Below are 13,724 nucleotides of genomic sequence, written 5' to 3'. Positions count from 1 at the left end.
AGATTTGGGGCCACATGAAGATTCATTTTGTATCATCTTTATTAGAGTTCCTTGGTACATATAGGTAGAAATTCAGAAAAGGGAGGTCACTGTGGGCTAAAGTCTCAGGAAAAGCTGTTAAAAGAAGAGGTGGAATTTAACTAGGCCTTGAAGAGTGATAGAATTGATGTAACCAGGGGCAGCTAGATGGTGCAGTAGATAGAGTGCCAGCCCTGGAATCAGGAGGACCTGAATTCAAATCCAGATTCAGACACTTGTTAGCTGTGTGGCCCTGGGTGAGTCACTTAACCCCAATTGCCTCCCAAATGAAAGAGTGGATGAATGAATTTTCAATGACCACAGCCCTACACTATTCCTTACTCCGCTGGTGATGATTAAAATCCTTTGGCTTGCTCCTCCTCTCTTCCCTGAGCTGTGAAACAGAAGATGGCCCGCTAAGCTTAAACACCTGAAGCAGTGTGACTTCAGTGGAAAGAATGTTGGGTTTGGAGTCAGAGAAATTGGATTTTAATCCCAGCTTCGATGCTTCTCACCTTTGTGATACTAAGTGGATTGCTTAAACCCTTATGCCTCAGTTTCCTCATCTGTTAAATGAAGTCATTGGGTTAGGTGACTCAGGATATTCTTGGTTTTTTGTTTTGTTTTGTTTTGGTGGGGCAATGGGGGTTAAGTGACTTGCCCAGGGTCACACAGCTAGTAAGTGTCAAGTGTCTGAGGCCAGATTTGAACTCAGGTCCTCCTGAATCCAGGGCCAGCGCTTTAACTACTGCGCCATCTAGCTGCCCAACTCAGGATATTCTTAAGTCTTGAGCTGCTCCCTTCCAGCCCCTGGAAGCAGGCAGCAGAGTGGATGGGATGTTGAAATGTCCCTGCATTGATCTTTTCATCTGTTTCATTCAAACTTCTTCTTGCTCTTAGATGAAGCCTGGACTGTGGTCTTTCTTATAGACTTAAGGGAAATTTATGTGCAAAGTTGCATGAGGCCAGGATCGTCTAAATAAAATGGTTTCTTGTTTTTATGGACAACTCTTTCCTTTGTGCAGGTGTCCAGAGGGCTTTGTGGGGGACTACTGCCAGCAGCTGGATCCCTGCGAGAGGACCAGATGCCAGAATGGAGGGACCTGTGTGGCTCTGGCCTTGCAGGGCAAAGCCACGTGCCGCTGCACGCCAGGCTTCACAGGGGAGGCCTGCCAATACTCTACCTCCCACCTGTGCTTTGTCTCCCGCCCCTGCCTGCATGGAGGCACCTGTCAGATGAGAAGCCGAGACACCTATGAATGCATCTGCCCACCGGGCCGTACAGGTAGGGACTGGGGGCCTGCTCCTCCCTCCACATTGGGTTTTCCTTTTCCTTTTCGAGTGATTCTGGAATGCCCACAGGGAATCCATGCTTTCACCTTGGGTGAGGGAGCTGTGAAATCATCCATGTCCCTCAGCCGTGCCCGAGGGACACTGTGAAGCCACCATTAGGGTTTGGGCCACCCTTTTTAGATAGAGCTATTTCCCAGAGGGTGTTTGTTTTTAAGAAGAGCTCAGTACTTCTTTCCTTCATAAAAAAGGAAGTATCTATAGAGCATATATGTATTGCCGCGCACCTCAGCCAACATGTATCATCATCCCTGAAAGCAGTCTGGTGCTGTGGAAAGAACACTGGACTTAAAAGCAGGGGAGCTGGGTTTTGGTCACTGACTAGCCGTGTGACCCTCTATAGGCCTTGTAATCTCTCTGAATCCCACTTTCCCCATTTATAAGATGGGATTCATGCCTACCTAGCTTATCTTACTATGGAGAACCAAAGGAGGGAGGGAGGGAGGAAGAGAGAGAGAGAGAGCGAGGTGGGGAGAGAGGCAGGGGGAGAAAGAGAGACAGACAGAGACAGAGAGACACAGAGAGAGAGACAGAGAAATTATTAAATGCTTAAAAATCCACCACAAAGTCTTACTTCTGACTTTTATCATGCTGAAGGAAGGACCCTGGCATTTAGTCAGTCAGTTAACAAACATTTATTAAGCACCCACTATTTGCTTAGGCACAGACACTGTGCTAAGTACTGGGGATACAAAGAAAGCCAAAAACTCTTCCCTGCTCTTAAGGAATTCACAGTTTACTGGGGGAGACAACAGGTAAACAGATGTATGATAAAGTGGAGATGATCAGGAGAAGAGAGGCACTAGAATTCTGGGAGATCCAGAAAGACTTCTTTCTTGTAGGTGGTGTGATCTTAGCACTCCAGGCATGGGGGACAGCCAGAGAAGGTGCCTGGAGTTAGGAGGTGGAGTGTATTGTGGGAGGCCGGTGTCACTGGTTTGAAGAGGGAGGTATATCAGAGGCTGAGCTTTGGAAGGTCCCAGGATGCTAGAAAAGGGCCTGAATTTAGACCTGGGGCCTAAGTTTGAAGGGCCCCCTCATGACCACCAGGGAGTGATTTCTTTTTGACTGATGAAGAGACTGTCTCTTGAGGTGTAAGAGGGTTGTGGGCTTCCCCAGTGGAGAAGAGCACCAACATGGATGAAATGCAAGCTCTTTGAAGTATGAAGAGCACAAGTCTAAGGCTGGATTCTTTAATTAGTCCACACCCTCACCTGATGCTGTAACTATTGGGGTTCCTGCTAAGTCACCTCCAATGGCAACTATCCCGTTGCCTTAGAGAGATGCTCCCTGTTCTTTGTCCATGCATTCTGATCAGCCTGCCAAGATGGCCTGGGTGCTTTGAAGCCCTTGTGTCCAAGGAGGCAGTGGGGGATGCTATCAGCAAATCTGCACGATCCTTCTTTTGGGTGGTCCAGGGTAGGCATAGGCCAGGCTTCCAAAGGTGCTTTTGATACCTGCTGGATTAGGAATTGGGTGCATCCCTTTCGCAAGCGAAAAAGGTGTGTTGGGTATTGAGAATGGAGTTGGCGGATGGTAGCCTGGAGGAACCCTGCTTCTGTTGCTTCTGTCTGGCTGCTAAGTGTGACCATCCTTCCCCTAGGAAAGCATTGCCAGTGGATAGATGCCTGCTTGTCTCAGCCGTGCGCCAATGGGAGCACATGCACCACTATTGCAAACCAGTTCTCCTGTAGCTGCCCAGCGGGCTACACGGGACAGAAATGTGACACTGACCTGAATGAATGTGACATGCCCGGGCGCTGCCAGCATGGTGGCACATGCCTCAACCTGCCAGGTTCTTACCAATGCCAGTGCCCACAGGGCTTCACCGGGCAGCACTGCGAGAGTCCCTATGTGCCCTGCGCTCCCTCGCCGTGTGTGAATGGAGGGACTTGCCGGCAGACCGGTGACTTTACCTTCGAATGCAACTGCCTGCCAGGTAAGGAATCCCCTGGGTATGGGGAGATATCAGCTGGGTGGGGGAGATTGGGTGGGGATCATTCCATATCAAGGAAGGAACCTTCCTGTCATGGAAAAGGGGAAGTCTAAAGATTATGAATAATGATGTTACTACTGTGGTGGGGTAGCGGAGGGGATGGAGGAAGGCACTTTTATGGATATTTTATGGTAGATAAATCAACATAGGATAATTTACCATGTCAATATTTATGGTGATAGGTGACGAGGAGATTTTTTATTGCATCTTTTAAAGGGAAAGTTGGGGATCCAAGCTCTGGGAAAGGGGCAGGCATGGGAAAAGAGTCAAGGATACATCTGAAGACAGCATTGAAAATTAGATACATGTGTTTATTGACAGAATCAGTTGATCTTCCCACTAAATGTTTATATACATGGACAACTTACACACCCTTACCCACTCCTAAGATTTAAGGGGTTACAGTTAGGTATACAGGAGGTATATAATTAGGTATGCAAGGAAGCTGGGGGCCTTGATGTCTCATTAGAAAAGTGGAAGAAATAAGCTTTGAAGAATCTTGTTTGAATAATTAGAATGTCAAAAACTGAGGATTTTAACTGGGGCTGGAGAATAAGCAGCTGGAACAGATGAATTGCTAAGCAACAACAATCCTGTTTTTATACAAGTGTCTTAGTAATACAAAAAAAAAAAACAAAAGAAAGAAAACTGCAGGGGAGGAAAATCTGTGAAGTAAGCAGAATTGCCTCAAAAAAAAGAAGTTCTCTCCCCTGCTTTCCAGGGGGAGTTGGAAACACTTAGATTCTATGAATACACTTTACCCTCAGGAGTGAATGTGAAGGAAAAGGGGTTGTTTTCTTTTTCCTTTTAAAAACCACAGGTTTTAAAATATATATATTTCAATTTGGGCTGAATGGTTATAGATTTACCCTCACCTAAATAATTATATGCCCTTTTAGGGGTTAATCTTTTTTTATCCTCAGTTTTCCTACTTTCAAAAGGCAGGGAATGTATTCACTTTGGGCTCTGGATAAATGTTATTCATTAATGTTTGCTAGTACACTATTAATAGGGGCAGCTGGGTGGCACGGTGGATAGTGTGCCCCGCCTGGAGTCAGGAAGACACATCTTCCTGAGTTCAAATCTGTCCTCAGATAACTCTTATTAGGAGTGTGATCCTGGGTTAGTCACTTAACCCTGTTTGCCTCAGTTTCCTCATCTGTCAAATGAGCTGGAGATGGAAATGGCAAGCCACTCCAGTTTCTTTGCCAAGAAAACCCCAAATGGGGGGTCACAAAGAGTCGGACATGCCTGAAAAACAACTGAACAATAACACTATGAATGATACTACTACTGTAAATCATAAGAGGAGGCCATGTGCCATAGTAGATTGTCACTGCACTTAGGGAGAAGAAAATCAGGGTTCAGATCCTGCCTCAGATGGTGACCCTGGTGGGCAAGTCACTTAACTTCTCAGTGTTTTCAGTTTCCTTATCTGTCAAAATGAGGGTTGACCCTTGAGGTCCCTTACACCTCTAAATAAGTGCTCTTATGAACTCACGCTAATTAATAAAGCATCTTAAGGTATGCAGAGTGATTTCCTCCCAGTAAGCCTTCCACATGGGCTGCTGTGTTCTACAGATAAAGAAATGGAGACTTTGGGAGATTGAGTGATCACAGGATCAAGAAATCATTCAGTCAACTAGGACTTATTAAGCACCAACCTACGTGGGCCAGCCTGTCAGTATCTGAGGCTGTATTTGAACCCCAGTTTTCTGGGTCCATCCCTCCTTCCACGATCCCCTACAATCTTTCAGTGAGCATCCAACATGCAGAAAGGATCACTTAAAGGAAATTGTTCATCCTCAAGCTTTTCTTTTGTGAGCAGTTTTAAGGGTTAAGGAAATAATCCGAATGTGAACGTTTCACTTTTCCATATGTTCTGGCATTTGGATATACCAGAAGTCCAAAGGGCCTAATGATTGAGTTTGGTCTGACATTGCATAAACCTTCAGGGGAGAAGGAAAAAAAAAAAGCCCTTTCACTTTGTAGAAAATGCCTTTTTAACAGTTGCATAGAACTAGAGGGTTGACTTGGCAGTGAGACAATGACAGGAAGTCAGAGAGGTCAATAAAGGAAGTTTTTTAGCTAGGAGAGAGTGATTATTCACTGAAATTCTCTGCATTGTTATCCATCAGTTAGGATAAGAACCTTAGGGAATTCTGAGAGTGTGTACAGGAAGGGATCCATCAAGCCAGAATAATGCACTCTCCAGGAAGAAGGAAATCACTCCACGTTCAGCCAGAAAGAAGATGTCTGGCCTTTTCATAATAATAATAATAATTATTATTAATTATTATTAATGTTAATAACATTTATTTAGTGCCTTTTGATCACAAAGGATTTAGGGAGGTTTTGGGGGGGGTTGGTGGGGCAATGGGGGTTAAGTGACTTGCCCAGGGTCACACAGCTAGTAAGTGTCAAGTGTCTGAGGCTGAATCCAGGGCCAGTGCTTTTTCCACTGCGTCACCTTGCTGTCCCCACCAAAGGGGTTTTAATGACTATATCTCCTTTACTCCTCATAATCACACCCTACAAGGTTGGTAGTGCAAGTATTCTCAGCCTCATCTCATAAGTGGCGAATCTGAGGCTCTGAGATATTGACTTACTTGTCTAGATAGATGACAGAAATAGGAAGAGAAGTGGTTAGAGCTCTGGGCCTAGAATCAGGAAGAGCCTTGAGTTCAAATCCTGATTCAGACACGTATTAGCCATATAACCTTGAGCAAGATGCTTCACTTCTTTTGCCTGTTTCTTCAACTATGGATCAAATGAGATATTATTTGTAAAGTGCTTAGCACAGTGTCAGGTACATTGTAGGTGCTATATTAAATGATAGCTGCCATCACCATCATCATCAATATTAGCGAGGCCTCAAACCCAGGTCATTTGACTCCAAGGGTCTATTATATCACACTAGATCAAGAAATAAGGAGACAAAAATTCTCTTCCTCTCTGCTTACCATTTCAGGCCAGTCATTTGCCCTCACTGGTGAAGTAAGAAAGGTGGGGAATGAGAGAAGAGACGATAGATACGAACCACCTCACTTAGGTGTTTTGAGCATCGATGAAACATCAAGATCTTTTGAATTGTTGGGGGGAAAGAAAAGGTTTTTTTTGTTGTTGTTGTTTCAGTCATTTCCGACTCTTCCTGATGCCATTTGGGGTTTTCTTGGCAAAGATACTAGAGTGGTTTGCCAATTTCTTCTTCAGCTTTTTTTACTGATGAGGAAACTAAGGCAAACAGGGTTAAGTGACTTGTCTAGGGTCACACAGATAGTAAGTATCTGAAGCTGGATTTAAACCCAGGTCTTCCTCACTCCAGGCCTGGTGCTCTCTCCGCTGTACCACCTAGTTGACCATTATCCAATGCCTCCAACATTTAGTACTTAGAGAGTGCCCACTGCCTTATGGCCCTAGTTGGGCACTGCAGTTAGAAGAAAAAATAGGAGGAAAAAGTTGAATAAACCTGGTCCCCATCTTGTAGAAGCCAGTCACTTACAGCAGGATGCCCCACTGTGCTGCAGTCCAAAAGATGATGCAGAAAACCTGTGAATAATTATGGTTTTGCACAATTTAAGGCTTAGGGCTCACTGTTCATATGTTTAAGAACATCTGGGTGGGGTTGGAAAGTAACTCTTAGTCAGGGAAGACTTCCTGATGGTGGAATGTTTTGAGAAGGTTCTTTTGATAATTCAGCACCATTTCCTTACCCTAAAGAAGTTGTTTTGGGTTGGATTTTAAAAAGAGACATCTTAAGAGTTCCTAATTAGCATTATCACACTTAAAGGTGGGGAAACTGAGTCAGAAGATGAAATGACTAATGAATAATACATTTTAAAATAAATAAATTTCTGCTAATGAGCATAAAACTGCATAGTGACCTACTCCACAGACTTGTCTGGATTGCCCATTCAGTCCATATGCAGTCTTGGGGAGGAATCATGTGAAATGGAAAGAGCCCAATCCTGACTCTGCTGTGGACTATTTATATGACCTCGGGCAGGTTCGCTTTCCCCTTCTGGGCCTCCTTACCTGTGAACTGAGGGTTTTCAATGAAGTAGCTTCTTAGCACAGTGCCTAGCTTGTAGTAACCATTGAATACATGCTTGTTGACTGATTTGAAGGTCTTGTCTAGCACTGGGTCAATGATCTTTTGGTCTAGTGATATGAATACATAAGCCAATTGTAACTGAATTGACAATGCTTCTTCCTACAATCTTTCTAGCATTACTTAGCTCATAGATCTTTGAGCTGGAAGAGACCGTGGAGGTTCCCTTGTCCAAATCCCTTCATTTGACACGTTGGGAAACAGACCCACAAGGGGTGAATTCACTCCACCACAGGTTAGGGTCACACAGGCTTACTGCATCAGACGTGGGATTTAAATCTGGATCCTTTTTTTTTTTTTGGGGGGGGGGAGGCAATTGGGGTTAAGTGACTCACCCAGGGTCACACAGCTAGTAAGTGTTAAGTGTCTGAGACCGGATTTGAACTTAGGTACTCCTGACTCCAGGGCCAGTGCTCTATCCACCGTGCCATCTAGCTGCCCCTGGATCCTCTTGCTCAAAATCCAGAACCCATTCCCTTATAACGTGCTGACTTGAGAAGAGAATTATGGGAGGGGAGAGACATTAAGCATGTGTGTGAAAATTCAGAGTTTTCTTCTCTAGCATAAAATGTAACCTTTGAAGATTCCAAGAAGGGGAAGAGAAAGATCTGTAAGGGGCAGAAAAGTAGAATCTATTCCACCAGGTAAAGACTCTTCTCATGGATCAGCAGCAATGAAGACCTTTCATGAGTTAACATTATATAAACTACTTAGCAGAAGCCTCTGTAGTTAGGGGTCTGTGTGTGTGTGTGTGTGTGTGTGTGTGTGTGTGTGTGTGTACAGAGGAGTGGCACCCAGCCAAAGCAGGTTTATCATAAGAACACAATTAGAACACTAACGAAAATTATCAAATCATCAACTCCAGATATTATTGGTTCGGGGCCAGCTGGAGGGAGAGCTGGTTAAGGGTGGTTTTGTGTGTAGGTGTATATTTTAATAAAGCAGCACAAGTCATCACAAAACGTTGGGCTGGTTTTAAATCTATTGGTTGTCTCTTGAGAGTTGCCACTGGGATTGGGTAGGTAGCCTTCAATACGTTTTTCCCCTCCTCCCACACCCCTTCATTCCTCTTCTGTGTTCTTCCCCCGCCCTACGTAGGAGCCTGGCAGAGGGCCTTGCCCCAACATTAGAGGTTTATCCCTAGTAACTATCCCTGCACTTAGCAGACTGATGATTATTTATTATCCCTTGGTCATTGAAATAAGGATTGAGTATGTTTTGTGCCTTTAGTGTCTGTTCTGTTTCTACTGGCATTAAGAGCTCTCAGTAAAGGTTTTATTTTTTTGGAACTCTCCAAAATCAGATGAGTGACTGTCCATGGCACCCTGGTTTGTTAAACCTCTCTGACTTTGGTGTCATGGGGGTCACAGTTATTATTGAGGGTGGTCCTTGGGGCTGGAAGGCGAGACCTGCCTACCTGATGTTCCTCAATATCCTGGCCAAGGAATTGAAAGTTAAGGAGAAAATACATTTCCGGGTCTTTCCAAGATTACTTTTTTTTTTAGTGAGGCAATTGGGGTTAAGTGACTTGCCTAGGGTCACACAGCTAGTAAGTGTTAAGTGTCTAAGGCCGGATTTGAACTCATGTACTCCTGACTCCAGGGCCGATGCTCTATCCACTGTGCCACCTAGCTGCCCTGTTCCAAGATTACTTTTGAATCCATTGTCCTCTTCTGAATTTCTGGAAAGAGTGGACCCAATAGATAGAGACATGATGGGAGCCAGCTAAGAAGAAAGAACAAGGATGAGCGATCAGACAGGCCCGTAATTTAGGCTTTGTTAGTCTTTTTTGGTACCAGTTCTCATCATAGATTTGCTTACTCCTTCAGTCCTTTCACTCAAAACCTTCGGAATTCTGACAGCTTTGCCAATCAGAGACCCTTTAGGGAACCAACTTCTCTACTAACTTATTCCACAGGTCCACACCCACCAGACTCCAGAAAGAAGGTGTGGTGGCTTCTAAGAGGGATATGCTAATCTCTGAAATTATGGGTCTCTCTCTTCCCTACAACCTTCTTCTTTCCCCCTCCTGTCATCAATAAGCAAACCTGTCCACAGTACCAGGACAATAGGATTTTGAACCATACCTCTGAAATTATTTCTCCTTACGTATCCTTTTAAGGATAAAAATTGGCTTGAGTTAATTTGGCCCTGCTAGCTTGCCAATGTGATCCTCCCAGTGAACCTGACACACCCAGCTGTTTCTCAACCCCTTTAACCTCCATGTCTGGAAACTTATCTGTTTTTCTTTCCCTTAAGAACATTTAAAAATATATATAAATGTATTTTTAAGAAGTGTCTGGACAGTAATTCATTCATATGAACCTTTTCTTTTCCCTATGGGTTTCTCAGGGCTTAACTTGCAGGGTTAAAAAGTTCAACTATTGGGCTATTTTAGTGACTCGATAACTATATTTCCTAAAGAATTCCATATTTCTATTTTTAAAGCATAAGTCTTTGCTTGCCAAACGTCAGGACAGATGAACTGATTGAGCTCAGATTTTCCCAGCAGGCATAGAAAGTTAAGCTCATAAGTCAGCTTTTCAGGTTGTTAAGGCAGCTCTGCTCTAGGGGAGGACCGGAAGTCAGAGGATCTCCATCCTGTATCATCTATTTTTGTGACTTTGGGCAAATTGCTTAACCGCTACGGGCCTCAATTTTCTCTTCTGTAAAATGTAGAAAGGGGAAGCGACAGGGCCCTAGTGGATAGAAGGGCAGGCTTCCCAGTCCCTTAATCTTGATTAGTATTAGCCTGATTGCTGGAGAACACCCCTGTAGTAGTTTGGTCAGGTCTGTGTATCATTGACCAGGTAGTACCTCAGTGTAAACCCCAGGGTTGGAAAAACCCATTGTACCTTCTGGAAAAATAATGCCACAAGACTCAGTGCCCTGCTGCTAATAGGTCAACAGACCCATGTTTCTAATGATCCCATCAAATGTGCACCTTTTCACCTGTGTAAAGGATTCTGGTCCCCTTTATAGCATTCATATCTTTGAGTAGAATGAATGTAGTCAGGTATTCCATACAGCTGTGTATGAGATCATACCAAAAAAATTGGGAGCCCACAAAAATATCTAGTAACCTTGGTCATACTTAGTAATATCATCATTATGGTGTTCCTAGAGGAACATCATTCTGTTGAGTCATGATTTCCAGTTTCATTTAAATTCTTAGTTTCACAGAGAGTGATTTTTTTCGTCTCCACCCAAATTATCTGGCCAATGTTATTTTGTGTGGTTGATGTCGGGGGAAAAAACCAAAAAGCTTGCTGGGTCTAGGGTGGAGTAGCATAGATGTAAAACTCATAGGGAGAGCTTGTGATGGAGATAGAGAAGGAAGAAAAGTGAAAGGGATGACTTGGGAGGCCAAATGTAAGGACTGATCCATGGTGGATTTTATCTTAGAAGTTAGTGAGCTGTTGATCTTGAGGTTTGATAGCCTTGGATTTTATCAGTCAAGGAGGGATCCAAATCTTAGTGCAGAAGTAGGCAGGAAAGGAACAACTGCCCCCCCCCCCCCGCCCCACAAAGGAAACCATCAGGGGACCACTGGAAGGAATCAATGACTCGAGCAGCTATTTAGAGGAGGGTGAGGTGTGATCTGTGCTCAAGAAAAGAGCAAAATAGAAGAGAAAGGAGTCATTTAGGAGGGAAAGGGAAATGAATTAAGAATGATGGTACACTTAATAGGCATAATGATGCCCCTCTTGAGTGTATTCTAACCAGAAAGAATTGAATGAAGGCAGCTCTTTTATCTTACCTCCTTCTCTCCTTTCCCTCTCCTCAACTTCAGTGTGAAGGACAGAAGAATTTGGTGGGGGTGTATTTATAAAATACCATGAGTGAAAAGGAAAAGTTCACCATCACCAGGATTTTATCCTGTGCAAGTAAAATGGGAATCTATGGGTGTTCCAATGGAGATTTGGAGGGGAGGGGGCACAGAGAGGGAATTGAGCTAGGTACGGGATGTAATGTTTGCTGTATAGAAGAAAGAGCATGGATGAGAGGGGGATTTCTGGTTGATGGTTCTTGGGCTGAGCATGGAATCATAGACTTATTGCTGGACAAGACTCTAGGGATCATCTGGACCAACCCCTTTATTTTACAGCTGAGAATGGAACCTGTTGGCTGATCAAGTTTGGAGCAGAATCTTTGGCAGATCACCTTTTCCCTTATGTAAATCATTGACCCTTTTTTGGTATTGTTCCTCTCATATCAGGTTTTGAAGGAAACACTTGTGAGCGGAATATCGATGACTGTCCAAATCACAATTGTCAGAATGGAGGGGTCTGTGTGGATGGTGTCAATACTTACAACTGTCGCTGTCCCCCGCAATGGACAGGTAAGTGCACTGTGCCGTAGGCGTGCTGAGATCGGAAGGGGATCGGCGGTGGGAGCAGGAATGCTTCTGATGAGGCTACTGATTGACATAAGACCTTCGGCAATTTCCATTGAGTAGCCCAAAAGCTGCCTTGTGACCCGTGTCTGAAACCCTCTCAACTCATTACTATAGGTTGCATTTCCACGGCCCAGCCTCAAGATGTTGACCTATTCTCAGCTACAGTGACATATTTCAAATTATATTATTCAGCAAATGCCGATCTAGCGCTCACCATTTACTGTGGGGGTTGGGTTGGGGAGACATGGTCTCTGGTCTCTAACAGCTTATTGACCAATTCAGGAAGTAAGGCATGCACACATTCAACATTTATGAATCATACAATGATGTGAGATAGCATCAAATTGTCTAAATTCGTTGTATGAACAGTAAATATTTGGAGGGTTTCAGAGAATCTATCAATCAACAAACACTTATAAATCTGTATTCCAGGCACTGGTCTGGGTACTATGAATACACTTGAATATGGAATAGTTCTGACCCTCAAGAAGCTTACATTTGATTAAGGAGAGACTCGAGATGGGGAGACCAATCAGGAGGCTATTTCATTAACCCAGGAAAGAAGGGATAAGGGCCTGAATTAAGTGGCTTAAGTAGAAGGAAAGGGAGATGCCGGTGAGCCATACTGGAAAAGACAGGATTTGGCTACTTGATTGGATATATAGGGTGAGGGAGAGTAAGGAGTTCTGGGGATCCTGCTGAGTTTGTAAACCTGAGAAACCAAAGAGATTGTGTTGCCCTCAACAGAAACAGGGAAGTCTAGAAGAGGGCTGGGTTTGGGGGAAAATGGAATGAATTCTGTTGATGTGGGGTAGGTATCATTTTACTTCCTTCCATAGTAATAATTGCTATGAGCTAGCATTTATGTAATACTTTAAAGTTTGCAAAGCTCTTTAGAAATAGTATCTCCTGTGATTCTCACAACAGCCCTGCTATTATTCACCCCACTTTACAGATGAGCAAACCGAGGCAGACAGCTTTAAGTGACTTGCCCAGGGTCACACGACCAGTAAGTGTCTGAGACCACATTCGAACTCAAGACTTCCTAACGCTAGGTCCTGCTCTCTTTGTGCATTATGGCGCTATCTGATCATCTATATTGTGTAAAGTGATGTCATTACTTGCGTGATACCCATTGCTCTCTGTTCACCTTCCCCATTGTGGGATCACTAGCACCCAAAGGGATAAGCTAGATTTTCTACTCCTGACCTGTACAGCACCCACCACCACTGTGAATTATATATACATAGTGACACCTCATTTTGTTGAATGAATTGAACTGACTTCATTGGGAATCTTGTTCTGTTTCTGTTGTCTTGGGGTTAGAGGCAGGGGTGGGTTTGAGGGCCAGTGTTGTCCAGGTGCTCATTCATTTTTGGAGGTTAAATGTTTTTACCTTAATTTTTTATTCCCCTTAGGCTATTAAGAACCAGAGCATTCCAAGAGCATGTGGTAGAAATGAAAATTGCCGAAGAATGTTTCTGGAGGGGGGCAGGGAGAGGAAGAGAAGGGAGAAATAGAAGAGAGGGAGGGAGTGAGGGGGAGAGAGAGAGAGAGAGAGAGAGAGAGAGAGAGAGAGAGAGAAGGAGGAGAAAAGAGAGAGAGCCATAGTACCAACGATAATAATATTTTTCCTTTCCTCTTCCTACCCACACCCCCACCCCAAAGGGGACTAATGTTGAATCCCAACCATAGCAATTTGATTTTCTTCTGAGGGATCCCTGAGTCTCCATCTGATTCTTTTAAACTGCCTAGTAGAGGGAAGGATACTGGGGATAACTATGATATAAGAATCAGAAGACATCAATAAAAACTTATTTTAAAAAACCCAACACTGCCTAGCAGCTTTC

The 13,724-nt window shown here is 43.9% G+C and overlaps 1 protein-coding gene across 1 annotated transcript in view; it reads left to right on the top strand.

The window, feature by feature from the left end:
* The window catches only part of NOTCH2 (notch receptor 2), a 176,283-nt gene that overhangs the window by 85,261 nt on the left and 77,298 nt on the right, over positions 1–13,724 (top strand). Inside the window, exons 3-5 of the mRNA XM_044001826.1 lie at positions 1,044–1,303; positions 2,972–3,307; positions 11,695–11,817. Of these exons, the coding sequence (XP_043857761.1) occupies positions 1,044–1,303; positions 2,972–3,307; positions 11,695–11,817 (719 nt within the window). The remainder of the gene's footprint in view (positions 1–1,043; positions 1,304–2,971; positions 3,308–11,694; positions 11,818–13,724) is intronic.

Source organism: Dromiciops gliroides, chromosome 4 (genome assembly GCF_019393635.1).
Source record: "Dromiciops gliroides isolate mDroGli1 chromosome 4, mDroGli1.pri, whole genome shotgun sequence".
NCBI classification, from domain to species: domain Eukaryota; kingdom Metazoa; phylum Chordata; class Mammalia; order Microbiotheria; family Microbiotheriidae; genus Dromiciops; species Dromiciops gliroides.
Note: the sequence above shows the minus strand (reverse complement) of the source record. Positions and strands in the feature narration are given on the sequence as shown.